At 47.2% G+C, this 21,642-nt stretch overlaps 1 protein-coding gene across 2 annotated transcripts in view; it reads right to left on the bottom strand.

Annotated features, from left to right (window-relative positions):
* Positions 1–21,275, bottom strand: part of CBLL1 (Cbl proto-oncogene like 1) — a 30,068-nt gene extending 8,793 nt beyond the window's left edge. The window contains exons 1-2 of one of the 2 annotated variants that reach the window (XM_040412955.1): positions 21,132–21,275; positions 16,896–17,063 (exon numbers count right to left, since the gene is read on the bottom strand). In XM_040412955.1, coding sequence (XP_040268889.1) covers positions 16,896–17,063; positions 21,132–21,144 — 181 coding nt within the window. In that variant the 5' untranslated portion in view covers positions 21,145–21,275. The remainder of the gene's footprint in view (positions 1–16,895; positions 17,064–21,131) is intronic. The other variant, XM_040412947.1, reaches the window with a different exon arrangement.
* Positions 21,276–21,642: the final 367 nt, after the last annotated feature.

Below are 21,642 nucleotides of genomic sequence, written 5' to 3'. Positions count from 1 at the left end.
TCTCCTAGGAAAATCATGTTTTAGAATAAATGCCCCTTCCCCTGCCCCGTCCTGGATCCTCCCACTGCCCTATCTTCAGCAGAAGATCAGCACACAAAGGAGAAAGCAGCTTCCCAGCCAGTAGTTCTGTGGTAGGTTGCGTTTCTTTCCCTCAAGGAATGTATAAAATACATTCGCATATTAATACAGAGGAGTCGGAGAGTCGGAAGTACATAAAACTGAGGAGTCGGAACATTTACCCTATCTACCGACTCCACAGCCCTGATTACAACATGATTTTTCTCCACAATGAACATGGGACCAACACATACTTTCAGCTACCAAGCACACATGCAACAGTTCAGCCAGCTTCACAGATACAATCCATAGTGCTATTAAAGGGCATCTGTCAGCAGGTTTGTATGTGCTAGCTGAGACCACAGATGTCAGGATACTGTCATTCAATGTGCAATGTTATAAACTGTAGGGGAGTTTACTCATGTGATTGCACATAGACACTGTGGTAGACTTACTAATACTCTTGTATTTAGACAGTGTACACTTAGTGTAATATATCAGATTTATCACAGTGGCTCCTTATCTATACTCTGACCTTATAGACACTCATTAAAGCTCCATCCTTATCTTACTTCTAGGAATGTGGTGTAAATAAGGGTTTATGACCTCTTAGTAGTTTAGGGATAAGGGTTATTAGATGACACAATTAGGCCCCTTGCAGACAACAGTTTGTCCGCAGCGCACTGCCAGGGATCACATACCATTATATTGATTTATGATGCTACTGTATGTAACCCTTAGATGTCTGGAATGTACTGGATAACACTGGCAGCATAACACAATACATTCCAGAACTGTAAGGGTTACATAGCATCATAAATCAATATAATGCAGTGGCGTTGCAAGGGGGGTGCGGGCCGCACAGGGTGACACCAGTCTGATGGGGTGTCACCTGCCCCCACCGGCCGCCTTACTGCAGTACAATTTAAATGTGTTAAATTCATCACCTAGGTAGGTCTGGCTGGCGGCTGCTACAATGGGGTGTCACCCGCCGCCGGACTGACTTACTGCAGTGCAATTTGAATGTGTTAAAAATAAATTAATCACCTAGGTAGGTCTGGCTGGCGGCTGCTACTGTCTTGTCTGGCCAGCCTACGTGTGTGCCGTGCGGTGCGTCCGGCGCTCAGGCCTAAGGGGGCGTGACTGAGTCTGTCAGTGGGGCCGCGGCGGACGGCAGCGCCGGCGCAGCTGTCTGGAGGACTCTGGATGGAGGGAGGCGAGGATGCGGAGCTGCTCTGCTGTGGCCTGTAAAAGTTGCCTCTCCAGGCTGGCAGCAGAAGGACACAGACAACTTAAGGCTGAGACTGGAGCCAGGACCCCAGTGATATATCAGGTACAGTACTACTGATCATTCTCAGCCCAGAGGAGCTGCTGAATTGATTGGGGGGGGGGGGGGGGGGAGGAGGAGAACACACGACTGTATTGTAACAGAGAGGGGTAGAAAAGAGATGAGGGACAAAATGTACAACATGTCTGTGCCATGGAGCCTGGAGGGGAGGAAAAGAAATGTGCCACCCATGGGGGGGGGGGGGAGGGGATGACATGATGAGGGGACCCGGGACAATGATGAAGGGAGGGACAATGTTGGAGTCTGCACCATCAGGGGGGGTGACATGATGAGGGACAATGTTGGAGCCTGTGCCATGGGGAAGGGGGGGGGGTGACATCATGTCACAGACTCCAACATTGTCCCTCATCATGTCACCCCCACTGATGGTGCAGACTCCAACATTGTCCCCCATTAGGGAGCATAATGGATGGGGGGCTGACGACTGACATGGGGGGCATGATGGATGGGGGCTGACATGGGGGGCATGATGGATGGGGTGCTGACATGGGGGGCATGATGGATGGGGGCTGACGGCTGTCATGGGCATGATGGATGGGGTGCTGACATGGGTGGCATGATGGATGGGGGCTGACGGCTGACATGGGTGGCATGATGGATGGGGGCTGACATGGGTGGCATGATGGATGGGGGCTGACGGCTGACATGGGTGGCATGATGGATGGGGGCTGACATGGGTGGCATGATGGATGGGGGCTGACGGCTGTCATGGGCATGATGTATGGGGTGCTGACATGGGGGGCATGATGGATGGGGTGCTGACGGCTGACATGGGAGCCTGACATGAGGGCATGATGGCTGACATGGGGGGGGATGATAGATGGGGGCTGATCTGAGGTATGATTAACATTGGGGGTCTGATTGCTGGTCTGACCTGAGGTATAATGGAAAATGTTGTTTCTTATTATACTCCTCTAAAACCTATGTGCGTCTTATAGGGCGAAAAGTACAGTCCTCAAACCAGCGATTGAAGCAGAGCGAAGATACCAGGACCACACAGAGGAGAAGCCAGCTGCTGCAGACAGAACCAGGACCAGGTGAGCTGCAGGGGGGGTCACCAAGATGTAGCTTCGCTTGTGTTGCCAAAAAATCCTTGCACCTGCACTGGTCACGTCCACGTGACAGCAGTGACTCACTCACACAGGTGACCCGCCCAGTGTCTTCAGCTTGTCCTCTTCCTCCAGTGGCCAAATCCCGCGCCTGTGCCGAGGATCCGGATGTCCGTGCCTGCGCACTGGTTTCCCGATTACTGGCAGAAGCATCGGCGTATCCAGTGCGCAGGCGCAGGCCCGTACAGTGACACTCCTGCAAGCGCCGCATCGGAGGGCTGTTCAGAGCTGCACGAAGAGGCGTGCCGTGTTGGAGCTGAAGGCCTGCCTACCTCCTGACTTTGGCAATAGCAATATTTTTACTGCACAGTACGTGTCCCCTATATTTATATGTAATAAATAAAGCGTCCCACAGTACATAATGTGGGCAAAATATACTTAATTACATAGCATTCCCAATAAATAAACTTATTTTTATGTGAAAAAAGGCTATTTTACATTTTTATTAGTGATACTGTTTGGTGCCAGGGGGTGTACCCTGGCATTTTTATTATGGTACACCACCTGGCACCAAAGTGTATCACTTTAATAGCCATTTTTCACATAAAAATAAGTTTATGTTTTGGGAATGTTATGTAATTAGCTATATTTTGCCCACATTATGTACCACATTATATAACATATTTTTGGTTATATGACTAAAATATTATTGCTTCGGGGGGGGGGGGGGGGGGGGGACACCATTTTCTACTGCACCGGGTGACACCAGCCCTAGCAACACCACTGATATAATGCTATGTGACCACCCCCCCCCCCCCCACCCAGGCAGCGCTGGGAGTTCAGGCAGGTAGCTGCGCTGCGGACTCGCAGCATGACAAATGCTCGTCTGCAAGGGGGCCTTAGAGAAACAGTTAATCCTTTGTGACAGAATGGCTCAATATTTGTAATAAAGGCCAATTGAAAATATGATTTTTTTTGCCAAAAATGAGTAAAATGCAATCATAAACAAAAATTGCTTCCAAAGGTGTATATAGCCTTTAAACTGTGTAGTCTATCTTTACACCACCTATTAGCAGGCAAATATTACACCAAAATTGTGTGCCAAAAGTTTTCTTAAGCCACACCCCCTTGTAACTAAACGACACCCCCTATCACAAGAGTTGCAAAAAGGCCCAAAATGTCAAACACTTATGAAGTACGGTGCAAAATTCTGGTGCATTTTGATTTTAAATGTCCCTCATTAAGTGCACTTTTGGTGAATAATGTTGCATTAATTTTTAGACCTACAGCACCAGTCAAGTTTGGACAGACCGTTACATTCCATAGGTTTTCTTGATTTTATTTTCTACACTGTAGAATTATGTTGAAAACGATGTAAGACATATCAAATTGTGGTAAATATAAAAAAGTTAAAGCGAATCTTTCACCTGGATTTCACTTAATAAACTATCAAAAGTACCTTATAGATCATCCTCATTGTGTTAGCACACGGTCTTGTCCCGCTTTTCTGTCATGTATATGCATGGAAAAATCGCTTTATAAAGTACTCTTCTCCAGCTCCACAAGTCACGGTAGAAGTCAAGGAGGGTTGCCCTTCCCTCACTCCAGGCCGTCGGACTCAAGCGCGGTCCTGTAACGATTCAGTTACAGGATCGCGCTTGAGTCCGACGGCGCATGCGCCGCCTGTACAAGCGCAGTCCCGGCGACTGAGCCGGGTGTCAATTAGACTGCATAGAGGCGGGGTTAGGGCAGGGGAGTTACAGCCTGGAGTGAGGGAAGGGCTACCCCTTGACTTCTTCCGTGACTTGTGGAGCTGGAGAAGAGTACTTTATAAGGCGATTTTTCCATGCATATACATGGCAGAAAAGCGGGACAAGACCGTGTGCTAACACAATGAGGATGATCTATAAGGTACTTTTGATAGTTTATTAAGTGAAATCCAGGTGAAAGGTTCGCTTTAAACAGACTATGCTTTCGATTTTACATTCTTAAAGGAGGGCCTTTCACCGCTCCTCACATGCCTGTTTTAATAGCTTCAAGCATTCCCCATGTAATAATTCTGGAACATCTATTCTTATGTCTCTATGTTGTGCCATTCCTCTATTATTTCTACTAGAAGTTATGAATGAATTGCTAGCAGTCAGGGTACAGAGGGGAGGTAACCAGTTGGGCGTGTATGCAGTCACAAAATTATTACATGGGGAATGCATGTAGCTATTAAAACAGGCATGTCAGGAGTGGTGAAAGGTCCTCTTTAATAACGTTGCACCCTTTTACTTTGATGACAGATTTGCATACTATTGACATTCTCTCAACCATGAGGTAGTCGCCTGGAAAAGGTTTTCAGTTAACAGATGAGCCTTTTCAAAAGTTAAGCCTCATGCACACGGCCGTTGTTTTGGTCCGCATCCCAAACGAATTTCTGAAGTGATAAACAATAACGGCGGAGCTACTCATTACTGAGTTCATGTTTGGAGGTTGGATTTCTATTTTTTTAGGGGGGGGGGGGGGGAAGCGGGGTTAGTTTTTTTTTGGAGGTGTGGTCCCCTAAACCTTTGATCAGCTGAAAAACAGCCTGTTTCAGTTTTTTCGTAGTTTTCATTAAATTGAATGCTCAAAAATAGTTTTGTCTCACTCCCATTTCTTCTTGTTGCATGTTGAAGCTCTACTTGGAACCTTGTTAAGATCCAGCCATGCTAAATATGATTTTTTGCCATTTTTCAAGTGGTCTTAAACTTTTGATCAGGACTGTAGTTCCCTCTCTGGCTGGTGGCTCACGGTGGTGATTTGCACCTGGTCGCATTTATCTATTAATACAGATCATCCTCCTGATTCTGGTCTGTTCTCGCCTCATAGGTAACTAAAGAGGCACAGAAGAAAGCTAAAAAGCCAGCAAAATGTATTTCTTGTTTCAAAAAATTGCCAGATTTGTACCCTAAAAAAAAAAAAATCTGCAAGGATTGTATTGCAAACATTGTCAGTGAGGAGTGTGTCTCTTTAAGTGACGAGTTCAGATCCATGATACAGGAGGAAATTTGCTGTTTTGGTGGTAACGAGACCATTACCACCAAAACGGCAAAAATTAAAAGCACCCTCTTCCTCCGATTCTGAATGTTTGGGTGACGATGCCTCTTCTTCCAAACAATGGGATAAGGAAGACCCCCTCTCGGATGGAGAAGTTTCGGAAGGAAGTTAAAAAGTTCTACTTTGTGGCGGACGAAATGTCTGACCTTTTAAAGGCAGTAAGGGCCACCATGGGGGTGGAAGTTTCAAAAAGACCATTCAATCCAGGAGGATTCTAAGAGTTAAAAGAGCAAGAGTGTTTCCCATTAACGAGAATATCAGAGACATGATCCTAGAGGAATGGTCAGACCCTGAGAAGAGGCTAGGGGGTGTCTAGGGATTTCAAGAGCCGCCTGTTTGATCCTGGCGAGTCAACATTTTTTGATGCGATTCCTAAAATAGACGTTCAGGTAGCCATGGTGAACAAAAAAAACTTCACTACCCTCTCAGCTGAGAGACCCTATGGAAAGAAAAGCGGACAGTTTATTACGTAAATCTTGGGAAGCTGCTAGGTTTAATCTGAAATCCAACACTGCAGCAACTTCAGTCGCAAGGTCTATGTACCTTTGGTTGAATGAGTTGGAATCTCATCTAAGGAACAAGACTCCTAGGGACTAAATAAATTCCATCCCTCTACTTAAATCAAACGGCCTTCTTGGCAGATGCTTCTGCCGAATCTGTCAGATTTTCAGCCAAAGATGCAGGACTTTCCAATGAGGCTTGTCGAGCCCTTTGGATGAAGTCGTGGTCAGGGGACAAGACTTCAAAGTTGAAGTTATGTTCCATCCCCTTTTCGAGCATATGTTTTTGGGCCAGTTTTAGATAAAATTCTGGAGAAGGCGTCAGACAAGAAAAAGGGCTTTCCTGAGGATAGACCATACAGGAGGAAATTTCCCTTTCGTTCCTTTTCGGGTCAGGATAAATCCTATAGGGGGAAAGGGAAGTCAGGACGCTGGAGTTACCCTAAAGGGGGTAAGGGGAAAGGGTTTCTCCTTAAAGGGAACCTGTTAACTTTATGTTGCCCATACTAACAGCAGCATAAAGTAGACACAGGCGAGTTGATTTCAGCGGTCTGTCATTTATAAGTTAAAAGTAAGTGGTTGCCAAGAACCAACATCACAATCCTTGCAGACTAGGCCTGGAAAAGAGTCACGGCCACCTGAGAAGAGTCATGGATATTAATGAATTCCTACTCTCCCTGCCCACCTGCTGATGATTGACAGGCTTCTACCAAGGAGAGAACTGCCAATCATCAGCAGATGGGTGGGGAGAGCAGGAGACTATGAATAACTATGACTCTTCTCAAGTAGATTTGACTCTTCTCAATGCCTAAGCTGCAATGATTATGATGCTGGTTCTCGGCAACCACTTACATTTAGCTCATGAGTGACACACCGCTGAAATCAGCATTTCTGTCACTATTTTATGCTGCCTTCAGTGAGGTTAGCATAAAGTTGATGACAGGTTCCCTTTAATCCCCAGAACAAGTCCGGAGATAAGCAATGACGCCAGAGTAGGCAGGAGACTGAAGAATTTTCTTTCATCCTGGGAAAAAATAACCTCAAATCCCTGGGCATGGGAGGTAGTCAGAGTTGGCTACAAAATAGAATTTTCTTCAGTCCCTCTGAGAAGATTCCTGGTGACAAACCTGGGGTCTGTAAAATCTGGCAGGGGGTCCAAGAACTAATAAAACTAGGAGTTGTTGTTCAGGTCCCGATTCCAGATCAAGGCCAGGGGTTTTATTCCAGTCATTTTCTAGTAAAACGCGCTGTAAAACGCCCTACGCCCCAAGAAGTACAGGAGCTTCTTTGAGGCGTATTGTGGCAGTTTTTCATTGGATGCCTTTGTGGTTAATCACACAAACGCACGTACTACGCCTCAAAAACGCCCGATAAAAACACCTGTAAAAAGCGCTTATCGAACACGCTCAGGTGTGAACCCAGCCTAACACTGTTCTAAATGGTCTAACAATGAGTCCGTTCTAACCTTTGAATGACTGTCCACTCAAATTTCTATCTTTCAAAACAGCTTTTCTAATAGCGATTACGTCTGCAAGGGGGCTGGGTGAAATCCAGGCTATTTCCATCAGAGAACCTTATCTTTAAATTTTGGAGGATAGAACAGTGCTTAAGACTGGACCCTGGGTTCCTTCCTAAGGTGGTGTCAAATTTTCATAGGGATCAAGAAATTATCCTTCCTTCCTTTTCTAATAACATAGTAGGGACTCTGTCTTTCACACTCTAGATGTTAATGTACAGTTTTGAAATACTTAGAATCCACTAAGAGTTTCAGGAAGTCTTAGGCGTCTTTCACACGGGCGAGTATTCCGCGCGGATGCGATGCGTGAGGTGACAGCATTGCACCCGCACTGAATACCGACCCATTCATTTCTATGGGGCTGTTCACATGAGCAGTGATTTTCACGCATCACTTGTGCGTTGCGTGAAAATTGCAGCAAGCTCTATATTCTGCGTTTTTCACGCAACGCAGGCCCCATAGAAGTGAATGGGGTTGCGTGAAAATCGCAAGCAAGTGCGGATGCGGTGCGATTTTCACGCACGGTTGCTAGGAGACCCGATCATTATTATTTTCCCTTATAACATGGTTATAAGGGAAAATAATAGCATTCTGAATACAGAATGCATAGTAAAATAGCGCTGGAGGGGTTAAAAAAAACAACAAAAAAAACTCACTCACCTTAGTCCACTTGATCGCGGCCCGGCATCCCCTTCTGTCTCCTTTGTTGAATAGGACCTGTGGTGAGCATTAATTATAGGTCAAGGACCTTTGATGACGTCACTCCGGTCAACACATGGTACGTCACATGATCTTTTACCATGGTGATGGATCATGTGATGACCGGAGTGACGTCATCAAAGGTCCTGTTCCTGTAATTAATGCTCACCACAGGTCCTGTTCAACAAAGGAGACAGAAGGAGATGTCGGGCTACGCGATGAAGTGGACTAAGGTGAGTTAAATAAAAAAAAAAAATTTTAACCCCTCCAGCGCTAGTTTACTATGCATTCTGTATTCAGAATGCTATTATTTTCCCTTATAACTATGTTATAAGGGGAAATAATACAATCTACAAAACACCGATCCCAAGCCCGAACTTCTGTGAACATTTTCCCGCAACGCCCGTGTGAAAGAGGCCTTATAGCCTTTCTATTCTGTTCTCAGGCTAGAATAAAAGGTAAAAGACTTACATTACTCTTACCGGTAATCGTTTTTTCCCTTTAGCCTCCACAACGGCAGTAAACATGGAGATTATCCCGCCTTCTCAGGGACAGGAAAACAGCTTTGTGGACCAGCCCATATAAGGCCCCCTCCCTCTTACCTCTCCAGTTAGTAACCTAGTACTCAGAGATAAATGCAAGGAAGGTTTAATAAAGAACAAAAGTAACAAATATCAGAGCCAGTCTGCTCTAACTTAGAAGAACATATATATTTCATCAATAGAATATATAAGTATGAATACGTATTAAATAATGTATATCTAAATATAGTAGATTTTTTTTTTTTTTTTTTTTTGGGGGGGAATTCCTCCTGCCGTTGTGGAGGCTAAAGGGAAAAAACGATTACCGGTAAGAGTAATGTAAGTCTTTTCCCTACGCCTCCACAACGGCAGTAAACATGGAGGAAGTAACATAGGATAATAGCCTAGGGTGGGACAACTGCAGATAGGACTCTCCGCCCAAAGGCTAAATCCCTATTTGCAGAAACATCTAACTTGTAATGTCTAAAAAATGTACATGGATTGGACCATGTGGCTGCACGGCAGATGTCCTCTAAGGAAGCTGAAGCACCCTCGGCCCAGGATGTGGCTAGGGCCCTGGTAGAGTGAGCTTTGAGAAACGGTGGAGGAGGAACACCCTCTGTCTGGTAGGCTAGATAGATACAGGACTTGATCCATCTTGATATTGAAGTTTTGCTGGCAGCTTTCCCCTTCAACATGCCCAGGTATTGAATTAGAAGTTGATTAGTCTTCCTAATCTCCTTAGTGGCTTCCAGGTATTGGAGGACACATCTCCTGACGTCCAGGTTATGAAAAAGTCTCTCTTTTTCGTTCTTTGCTGCGAGGCCTTTATCCAACCCTGCTTGGAGAAAGTCCAGTATGAGGGACATCTGAGGTTCTCCTGATGGGTCGTATTTATCCTCCCCGAAGAGTAGAAAGGATTTCCAGGCCCTCAGATATATTTTCGAGGTGACTGGTTTCCTACTAAGAAGTAAGGTGGAGATCACTTTCCTAGAGAAACCTTTGTTCCTCAGGATGTTTCTTTCAGCCTCCAGGCCGTCAGACGGAGTTGGGCGACTTGAGGATGAGAGACCGGCCCCTGAAGTAGAAGGTCTGAGCGAGGAGGGAGGATCCAGAATTCTTCTCCTGCCAGAATCTTCAGGATCGGAAACCATGATCTGCGGGGCCAAAATGGAGTGATCAGGATGATTCGTACTCTTTCTTCTAAAATCTTTGCTATGACCCGCTGTATGAGGGAGAATGGTGGGAATGCATATAACAGGATTGGCGGCCAGGGTACCGAGAGCGCATCCACCTTTAAGGGTTGATCTTCTACCGCCAGAGAGTAGAAATTCGGAACCTGTCTGTTTTTTCTCCTGGCGAACAGGTCGATCTTCGGCGTTCCCCACCTGGAACAGATCTGCTTGAATACCTGAGGGTTTAGCATCCACTCTCCTGCGTTTAGCTGGTCCCGGCTGAGGAAGTCCGCCACCTGATTCTCTTTTCCTCTCACATGTGCTGCTGAAAGGGACTGAATATTCTTTTCTGCCCAACTGAAGATTTTTGTCACCACCAGGGCTAGCGACAGGCTTCTTGTGCCGCCCTGTTTGTTCAGGTATGCCACTGTTGTAGAGTTGTCCGACAAGATCTTTACATTCCTCTGTAGGAGGGAGGGTGCAAATGTCTTCAGGGCTTCCCAAACCGCGGACAATTCTCTCTTGTTGGAGGAGGCTTTTTGCAGAACGAGACCCCACTGGCCTTGAGCTAGTTTCCCTTCCATGTGGGCTCCCCACCCTTGTTGGCTGGCGTCTGTAGTAATAACTACCTGATCCGATGGTCTCCAGGGTACTCCTTTCAAAAGATTTTTCCGATCTGCCCACCAATTCAAGGATGTTTTTACTGCATGAGGGATTTTTACCTTCTTGTTTAAGGATGTTTGTTTTTTGTCCCAGGTTCTTAAGAGAAATGATTGGAGGGTTCTTGAGTGGAACTGTGCCCATTTTACTGAAGGGATAGTGGATGTCATTAGACCCAGGATGACCATCATCTCTCTGAAAGAGACCAAGTGTTGTTTCTGAAATCTTCTCACTGTCGTGATCAGGCCATCTTGTTTCTGTAGAGGAAGAAAAGAGATCATTTTCTCCGAGTCCAACAGTACTCCTAGAAAGTTTATCTGGGTTGAGGGTATGAGACAGGATTTTTCCGTATTGATTATCCACCCCAGGTTGGTAAGTGTGGTCCGGATTGTCTGGAGCTGCAGGAGTAACAGATAGGATGATGGGGCTGCTATTAGGAAATCGTCTAGGTACGGAAAAAATAGAATTTCCTTTAGGTGAAAGAACTTGGATACTTCTGTTATGACCTTCGTGAAAAGCCTTGGGGCTGAGCTGAGACCAAACGGAAGTACCCGGAACTGGAAGTGGCACAGCTCTCCCTTGAACCATGTTGCCAGTCTGAGAAATTTCTGATCCTCCTTCTTGATGGGTATATGGTAGTAGGCATCTGCCAAATCTAATGTTACCATGGCGCCGTTTTTTGGGATCAGGCTGATGACTGTTTTTATGGTTTCCATCTTGAACCTTTTGTATATGATGTATTTGTTTAACATCTTCAGGTTTATTATTAATCTGAACGATCCGTTTGGTTTCTTTATCAAGAAGATCGGGGAGTAAAACCCTTTCTTCTGTTCTTGCTTTGGGACTGGGATGATGGCCCCTTTCTCCAGCAGAAGTCTCAACTGATGATCCATAGTTAGTTGGCTTATCTCCCCTGGACGAGGGTTCTCCATATATCTGTCTGGTGGGCAGGTTTTTAACTCTAGACTGTACCCATTTTTTATGACTGACAGCACCCATGGAGAGGCCTGGATATTTACCCAGGCTGGATAGAACTGGGACAGTCTTCCTCCCACTACGCTTTTGGCGTCATTGAGTAGAGGTGTGGGCCGATTTGTCAGGGTTAAACAGGAACCCTCTGCCTTTACCCCTATTGGACTGCCAGGTTGGTCTAGTGTCCTTTCTTTTTTGGTCCGGCCTACCTCGTTTCTGGGACCGAAAGGACCGTCTTTGTTGAAAAAATTTTGATTCTGTAGGAAAGCCCTTCTTTCTATCTGAAGCTTTCTCTAGAATGTCGTCCAAGGCCGTACCAAACACCCTATCTCCCTCACATGGCAGAGTGCACAGCTTGTTTTTAGAGGCTGTGTCACCCGACCAGGTGCGTAACCATACTGCTCTTCTAGCAGAGTTAGAGAGGGCAGCAGATCTGGCTGAAAGCTTCACTATGTCTGCTGACGCGTCTGCCATAAAATTAGCGGCTTGTTTTAGCATAGGTATAGAAGCTAGGATGTCTTCTCGTGGAGTGCCTGACTCTAGATGTTCCTCCAACTGTCCCAACCAAAGGCCCAGGGTTCTAGCTGTATAAGTTGCAGAGATCCCTGGTCTTAGAGTGGCCGTAGAGGATTCCCACATCTTTTTAAGGAGGCTTTCACATCTTTTGTCCATCGGATCTTTCAGAAGGCCGAGGTCTTCAAATGGAAGGGCAGTTTTTTTGGAGATTCTTGCTACTGGGGCATCTACTTTAGGGGTCTTATCCCAGGCCACAGAATCATCTTCCGCGAAAGGGTATTTTCTCTTTAACCACTTAGAGGCGGACTGTTTTTTCTCAGGGTCTCTCCATTCTGAGTGTATTAACGCTCGGATGTTAGGGTGGACGGGAAAAACACGTTTTTTCCTGTCCCCTAATCCAGCAAACAATTGGTCCTGTACTGAAAGGGGTTCTCTGGGCTCTTCCAGGTTTATTGTAGCCCTAATAGTTTTCAGAAGGGAATCCGTCTCCTCAACTGAACAGAGAGGTTTACCGCCTGCTTGATCTGAAGTATCAGAGTCAGACCCAGAGGAAATTTCACCTTCATCCAGGTCAGAGTCCTGCATATTAGAGACTATCGCTCCTGAGGTAGATGGTCTGGGAGGCAATGTAGATAACTTAGCTTCTACAGCTGCACCTACTTCTTCTCTGATTATGGTTTTCAGACTTTCAATTAAGGATGGGGTCTCCTCTGACACAACCTTGTCACAACACTTTTGGCACAATGATTTCTTGTATGTACCAGACAGCGATTTCTTGCACATTACGCATTTTTTCTTCAAAGGCGGATCCTTTTTTGAGGATTCTTTACCCTGAGAGACACAAAGTTAGAGAGGAAAGTTTTATCCTTAGTCTCTAAAAGAGAAGGGTAAAGAACCACCACCAAGGAGACCCCCATACAGGATAAGCACCCTGTTATTTTAGTAATGGGAGGAGGCTTACCGGGCTAGAGGGCCTGGAGGTATCTGTGGGCCGCCTGGGCGAATCGTCAGCTTGCTGGGACATCTTTCTCAGGAGAAGAGCGCAGGAGCTGCATCTGGACGCCGGCAGCCGCGCTCTTTTACTTCCTGGTTCCCACTGATGACGACATATGCCCCGCCCCCCCCTCGCGTCACGCGCCGGCCTTCCGACGTCACATAGAATCCAACTGCCGGCGCGCGCGCATAGGGGAAGAAGTGGGGAGCGATCCCAGGCCCAGGAACGCTCCCCCGGCTCGCAGAACAGGGCCGGTCCGCACTGGACGCGGGTCCAAAGCCCGGGGTGGCCAGCAACGCTGGGCTTAAACCTCAGGGAAGGAGGAACTTTTATAGAGTTCCGCGACCCTATCCCCTGCCTCAGCCCTCCGGCCAGAGCCGGGATACAAACCGAAAAGGCTGGGCGCGTGACTGATCCATTCCGGCAAGTCCTGACCTTCTGAGGGACAGGAAACAACTGGAGAGGTAAGAGGGAGGGGGCCTTATATGGGCTGGTCCACAAAGCTGTTTTCCTGTCCCTGAGAAGGCGGGATAATCTCCATGTTTACTGCCGTTGTGGAGGCGTAGGGAAAAAAAAAGTGTCCAGATCCTCTATTGCCAGGTGGATTAAAAAAAACACACCATTTCTTATTGCTATAGTATTCAGGGGTTTTCTTGTCCCGAAAACTTAAAAGCTCACTCCACAAGGGCTATGTCCTCATCCCAAGCGGAGAAAGCAGGTGCCTCTTTGGAAGACATCTGTAAAGCGGCAACATGGTCCAGTATGCATACTTTCATAAAGCACTACCGTTTAGATTTTTCCAATACTTCTGAGTTGTCTTTTGGACGTAAAGTTCTCCAGGCAGTAGAGAATGTTAATGTTACAATTTTGTATATCTCCTTGTTACGCCGTCATGGTGATGATATGGAAATTCTGAATTAGACTTACCGGTAATTTGGTTTCCATGAGATCACCATTAACCCCTCCCAAATTTTCGGTGAAGGTTCATTGTTGGTATGAAGTAATACCTTCTGACCCTATATTATTAGGGTCACTATAATTTAATCACCACCATCTTGCCCTTTAGTAATTTTGGTGGTGGGGGTGTTTTAACCTTTTCTCTGTTCCTGCCCCTACAGAGGTCAGGGGTCAATCTCCTTGTTACGCCATCATGGTGATCTCATGGAAACTGAATTACCGGTAAATCTAATTCAGAATTTTTGTTTCCAACCACCATGTCTTTGGGAGCTGCAGAAAAGGTGAGCAGATGGTTTCTACATGTGTGGTTCCCACTGCAAAACATGGAGAAGGAGGCATGATGGTGTTGGGTTGCTTAGCAGGCAACATTGTTGGTGGTTTATTCAAGATTCAAGGCACTTTTAACCACCATGGGTACCACAGCATTCTGCAGTGACATGCCACCCACTCTAGTCTGCACTTAGTGGGGCCATCATTTGTTTTTCAACAGGACAATGACCCCAAACGCACCTCCAGGCTATGTAAAAAAATAAAAATAAAGTGGAGTGCTGTGTCAGATGACATGGCCTCCACAGTCACCTGACCTTAACCCAATTAAAGAGGACCTTTCACCGATTCTTACCCTATGAACTAAGTATACATACATGTGGAGCGGCGCCCGGGGATCTCACTGCACTTATTATTATCCCCGGGCGCCGCTCCGTTCTCCTGCTATGTCCTCCGGTATCTCCGTTCCCTAAGTTATGGTAGGCGGAGTCTGCCCTAGCGCTGGCCAATCGCATTGCAGAGCTCACAGCCTGGGAGAAAATAACCTCCCAGGCTGTGAGCTCTGCGCTGCGATTGGCCAGCGCTAGGGCAGACTCCGCCTACCATAACTTAGGGACTGGTATCTCCGCCTACTATAACTTAGTGAGCGGAGATACCGGAGGGCATAACGGGAGAACGGAGCGGCGCCCGGGGATAATAGTAAGTGCAGTGAGATCTCCGGGCGCCGCTCTACATGTCTGTATAGTTAGTTCATAGGGTAAGAATCGGTGAAAGGTCCTCTTTAAGATGGTTTTGGATGAGTTGGTCTACAAAGTGAAGAATAAACAGCCAACATGTGCTCAGCACCTCTGGGAACTTCTTCAAAATTGCTGGAAAACCATTCCAGGTAACAACCTCATGAAGCCGATTCAGAGAATGCCAAGAGTGTGCAAAGTTGTCACAAATGCAAAAGGAAGCTGCCTTAACGTTATTCTAGTTTTACACTTTTTTGTTTACTACTTAAAAGGGTTTATATGTCACTAGAATTTTCACTATTAAAATAGCCGACATTGACATTAGCGATGTGCTAATGTCAGCTGCAACTAACTCTGCTATGCTTGTGATAATTCATGCCCCCCTTACTGCAGAATTGTTACTTTTATAATATGCAAATTAGCCTCTAGGAGGGAGGGGGGAGGGGGATGCTCCTGCTCCTAGAGGCTCCGTTCTCCCACCTCATTACACGCTCTCCAAGTCTCGCGCCGTTCAGTATTTGGCGCAGGCTGCCAGCAGGAGGAGACCAATGCTGGCCTGGCCCTGTCAATCAAGTGTACGAGGGCGTGTAATGAGGTGGGAAAATGGGAAAACTGAGCCTCTACGAGCAGGAGCACTTGAGAACTTGTCAGCGCTAATGCCAGTCATTGGCTGCTCACAACCCCGTCCATACGCCCTCTAGAAGTAAACAAGCCGAGGACCGGAATATTGCTGAATCGGAGGGTTGAGGAGCAAATGAGCACGAGGTTTTCAACAGGAACTGTAGGCACTAGGTTAAGAACAAAGCCCATAATCCTGGAAAACTCCTTATAGTTTACACGGTCTTAATTTTGACAGGCTTAGCAAATCTGCCCCTGTCACGCATTTTAAAATAAGAAAATAATAATTTAGGCCAGTTTTACACAAGTGTTGGTCTGGAAAACACTAAGTGATGGCTGCATCTCAGAACAAACACTGTGTTTCTGATTTATGGTGCTGTGAGTTCCTGCCTTACCACAAGTCTACTATAAAGTACTCAGGGCATTATACGAGTACAGTACAGTAGATCCACAGTCAGGCAGGAACTCACAGCATCATAAACCATTATGATATGAGTTCACGTCAGAGGAGCAGAGTTTGGTCTGAGAAACGCGGTCATCACCCAGAGCACGTTTCCTGGATCATGCTTGTGTGAAACTGGCTTTATGCAGAGGGAAGGATGATCTCTCGCAATGAGCTAATTTACAGTCAGAAAGCGGTTAGAGTGCTGCCACACAGCGCAGTTGTGATGCAGTTGAAAACCGTTTGCGGTTGATTGCATCAACATCCGGATCCGTCTGACAAATGCATTGAAATGCTGTATCCGTCTCTCCGGGGTCAATTTTTTTTGCACCTTTTTTTCGGTCTGCGGCATGCGCAGACCTGAAAGCTGGATCCGTTTGGCTGGAACACTTAATGCCGGATCCGGCACTAATAGACTTCAATGTAAATGAATGCCGGATCCGGCGTGTGTTCAGTCTTTTTGGACGGAGAAAAAACTGCAGCATGCTGCGGTATTTTCTCTGTCCCGAAATGGCAAAAAGACTGAACTGAAGACATCCTGATGCATCCTGAACGGATTACTTTCCATTCAGAATGCATTAGGATAAAACTGATCAGTTCTTTTCCGGTATTGAGCCCCTAGGACGGAACTCTGGAAAAGAATAACGCAAGTGTGAAAGTACCCTTAGGACAGTCATCGTATCACATTAGTTTCCACCAGAGATGACTCTTCATGTTTTAATGTTGCTGTGGGAAGCAGGAACAGTATGGCATAAAATGGACACAAGCTATAACTACAAGCTATACCTTCTTCTCCCTGCGGCGGCTTTGAGGGGATCCTGTTCATATTTCTCATTGGTCGAGCCGAGAGTTTATTTTTGTTCGGTTGTTTGGAAATCAGTTTAATTGGGATCCGTCGTCTGACGTCCAGTCCACTCAGAGATCCCATACTGTTCGTCCCCTGTAAATCATTGTCTAAAATAAGATGCAATAAAGACACAGGTTAGCAAGGACTGTCCATACGCGCACCTCTGAGGGTATGGCCACACAAAGTGGGTCCACAGCATCCGTATTATGCACATTTTCACTGTGCATTTTGGTGCAGAAATGCTGTGGACCAGAAGCAGATTTCATCATTGCAACAGGTGTAACCCACGTCAGATACCCACGAATTAAATTGAAATGCTGCGGATTTAAAAGTTATGTCCGATGGACACTCTGTGGCATGTGGATGACTTTTTTTTTTATTTTTTTTATTCTCATCCAATCACACCTACTGTAAATGCTGCAGGTTTTCCACATGAACTTCTGCAATGTTTTTGCCATGTGAGGCCAGATCTTAACACTATAGGCCAGTGATGGCTAACCTCTGGCACTCCAGCTGTGGAGAAACTACCACTCCAAGCATACTCCATTCATTTCTATGGAGTTCTGAGAACAGCCAAGCAAGTGTGCATCTTGGGAGTTGTAGTTTTACCACAGCTGGAGTGCCGGAGGTTAGCCATCACAGCTATAGGCCGTACCCTAAGGAATTAGGGCCTTTAAATCTGGAAACAAGGAGGAGCTTAAAACTGTGCAAAAGGAGCTGAGAAGGAAGATCAGAGAGGGGAAAACCATCTACAGGAATAAGATGGAGGACCAGCTGCAGCAGAATAACACACACGGGGTCTGGAAAAGCCTGAAAACCATCTCCGGTCACAAACCCGGTCAAATCCAGACTGCAGTTGACTTGGAGTGGGTTAATGAGTTGAACAAGTTCTTCAATAGGTTTGACCAGATACCCACCAATCCCCTGACCCAATCCCCCATGCTGCTACAAACACCCCCCCCCCCCCCCCCCCCCCCCCCCCGCCCACTATCTTCTTCCCCCACCACCACCATCACTGCCTGTTCACCTATTAGCAACCCACCACCACTCTCCCCCTCTACACCAGAGGACTCCATCGTTCACCCCCTCCCCACATACCCACCTTGTCCTTCACCACACTCCAGGTGAGAAAGGAACTACAGAAAATCAAGGTGCGTAAAGCTGCAGGACCAGACAGCATCAGCTCCAGGCTCCTGAAGTGCTGCTCAGACCAACTGTGTGGCATCATGGGTCACATGTTCAACATGAGCCTGAGGCTGGGGAAGGTTCCACAGCTGTGGAAGACCTCCTGTGTGGTACCAGTGCCAAAGACCATTCATTGGATCCACTGCAGTTTGCCTACCAGCCTGGCATCGGGGTGGATGATACCATCATCTACCTCCTACACCGAGCTCTAACTCACCTGGAGAGGCCTGGAAGCACTGTGAGGATCATGTTGTTTGATTTCTCCAGTGCTTTTAACACCATCCAACCTGGACTTCTGAGGGACAAGCTGGAGATGGCAGGAGTGGACCACCACATGTCACACTGGATACTGGACTACCTCACAGAACGCCCACAGTTTGTTAAATTTTAGGGTTGTGTCTCTGACAAGCTGATCTGCAGTACGGGAGCACCACAGGGAACTGTGCTGGCACCTTTCCTCTTCACCCTCTACACTGCAGAGTCAGACTTCTCCATCAACTCCCCAGGCTGCCACCTACAGAAGTTCTCTGATGACTCTGCCATAGTCGGCCTTATCACAGGTGAGGACGACTCAGAGTACAGACAGGGAACACAGGATTTTGTGGACTGGTGTCAGCTGAACAAACTCCAGATCAACGCGGGCAAAACCAAGGAGCTGGTGGTAGATTTCCGCAGACACAGGCCCTCTGCTTTGGTTCCAGTTAACATACAGGAAATGGACATTGAGGTGGTGGACTCTTATAAGTAACTGGGTGTTCACCTGAACAACAAACTGGACTGGAGCCATAACACTGATTCTCTTTTCAAAAAGGGTCAGAGCAGACTATCTGTTGAGGAGACCGAGGTACTTTAGTGCGTAGGGGGATGCTCCTGAAGACCTTCTTTGACTCAGTGGTGGCATCAGCCATATTCCATGGTGTGGTTTGTTGGGGGGAGCAGCTTATCTGTGACTGAGCAGAGATTAGATAAGCTCATTAAGGGTACTTTCACACTTGCGGCAGGACGGATCCGACAGGCTGTTCACCATGTCGAATCCGTCCTGCGGCTATTTCGCCGTGCCGCCGCTCCGTCCCCATTGACTATAATGGGGACGGGGCGGAGCTCCGGCACAGCACGGCGAAAGGCCGCCGGACTAAAATTACTGCATGTCAGGCTTTTTAGTCCAGCGGCTTTCGCCGTGCACCGCCGTGCTGCGCCGGAGCTCCGCCCCCATTATAGTCAATGGGGACGGAGCAGCGGTCCGGCGAAATAGCCGCAGGACGTATCCGACATGGTGAACAGCCTGTCGGATCCGTCCTGCCGCAAGTGTGAAAGTAGGCTAAGAAGGCCAGCTCTGTGCTAGGTTGTCCCCTCGATCCAGCGCAGGAGGTGGGTGACAGAAGAACTCTAGCAAATTTAACACGACCGTTCTACTGCGGCTCGTGTGCGGACCCATTCATTTCAATGGTGCCTCAAAAGATGCGGACAGCACTCCGTGTGCTGTCCGCATCCGTTGCTCCGTTACGTAGCCCCGCAAAAAAATATATAACATGTCCTATTCTTGTCTGTTTTGCAGACAAGAATAGGCATTTCTACAATGGTTTCCACTGGTGTCCATGCAGAAACCAGGGTGGACGTTTGCGTTGGCACGGTCACGGTCTGGCTGTTCCGTTAATTGCGGAAGGCACACGGGCGGCTTCCGTGTTTTGCGGACCGCAAAAAACGGAACGGTCGTGTGCATGAGACCTCAGACAATGTCTCCCACCCCATGCATGAAGCTGTTGTGGAGCTGGAGAGCTCCTTCAGTGACAGATTGCTGCATCCTAGGTGCACAAAGGAACATTATCGGAGGTCCTTCCTCCCAGCAGCGGTTAGGATTATAACCACCACTGTTCCCAGAAACCCCGAAGTAAATTCTGTGTTATGTTTTTCTTGTATTTTACTCTTTAATTTCTAATTACTCTTATTTTAGCTCTTGTTGTGAGGGACAATAAAGGGATTTTCTTCTTTTTCATGCATGCGACCATATTCGTTTTGTAGCCTGCAAATTGCGGATCCGCAAAATACAGATGCGGTCTCTCTGCTGCCCACATCTTATTTGCTGACCCATTGGCCACAAAACGGGTCCATAGTATTCTTTTTGAGGAACAGACATATGGACCAACATAATTCGGACCGCTGACCCACTGAAATCTTTTGCGCACCCGTGATTTGCAGACCACAAAACGGATATGGTTGTGTGCATGGAGCCTTAAACGCAACAACATCCCAAAACCCAGACTATCAGAATGTGAACCTGCAAGGGAGAGTTCAGAGGGAGGATTTTATCCACGGGTTTCAACATGGATTCTGCCTCAAAAACCGTCTCGCACCGCTTTCAATGGGAGTGTGCGCCGCCGTGCATTATTGACGTGTGGTTTTCCAGACCGTGCCAACGCACACGTCCACCCTGGTTTCTGCATGGACACCAGTGGAAACAACGGTGGGGGTCCGATTATAGATTAGCCTCATTCAAACTGGAAAAACCACAGCAGATTTTGACTTTGGCATACCAAGCCTATCCAACATCACCTCCATTTACTTGCACCCTGGCACTGTGCCCACTAATCAATACCAATCTTCTATTCTGTCCATTTCACAGCTATCTCAAGCACATAGACATCAAACATGGCAAGGCCAGGCTCAGAGTCTCCATAGGAAGCCCAGCCTAAGTGCTACGCGGCGCTACTATGGGCAGAGGAGCGGGTACCAGCATGACAGAGGGTGAAGGAGCACAGGAGGTGTCCACCAGACTGCGGTGACAGGGGGAAGGTCTCCTACTGCCCTATACTCAACAGGAAGCAGCGGCATAACAAGGCCTCATTCGAGCGCCAGAGCCCTGCACGCAGCACTGATCAGAACTCAGTAACCCTGGTGGCCGCCATGACACCGGGGGGCGCTGGGCCTGGAAGAGACAGCCCGCAGACAACGGGGTGAGTAGGAATTCGCTCCTTTCCCCTCGCACTACTCACCGCTGTGGTCCATGATGCGGCGCGGAGCACTCCGGGAGCGGAAGCCAGAAAGAGGAAAGAACGCCGCCGTCACTCTAGAATGCGCATGCGCCGAAAGTGCTTCTAGCTCTGCGCCTGCCCAGGAGGCTGGAAGGGAGGGGAAGGACGGTCAGTCTGGAGAATAACGTGCACACGGGTTGTAATGATTTATCTCTCACATTGTTCACTTTTTATTAATCTTTGGCAGGTTTACGCTTCCAACATTGGTCCTTGTCCTTATATTGATGGATACAGAAACAAGCATGTATCATTGCTACAATGTAACTCTAAGGTAACATTCACACAGGGTCTTAGCTCTCCGCAGCGCTTTCCTTCAGGGGTATACACAGAGGCGCAGCTAGAACTGACTGGGCCCCACAGCAAATTTATGTACACCCCTCCCACACTTCTTCGCAAACCCCTCTCATATGGTTATTTTGTGACTTTTTATTTACTGTATTTATTTATTTGCCTCTCATTTTTAGCACAACTT

The sequence above is a fragment of the Bufo bufo genome, chromosome 1 (genome assembly GCF_905171765.1).
Source record: "Bufo bufo chromosome 1, aBufBuf1.1, whole genome shotgun sequence".
NCBI classification, from domain to species: domain Eukaryota; kingdom Metazoa; phylum Chordata; class Amphibia; order Anura; family Bufonidae; genus Bufo; species Bufo bufo.
Note: the sequence above shows the minus strand (reverse complement) of the source record. Positions and strands in the feature narration are given on the sequence as shown.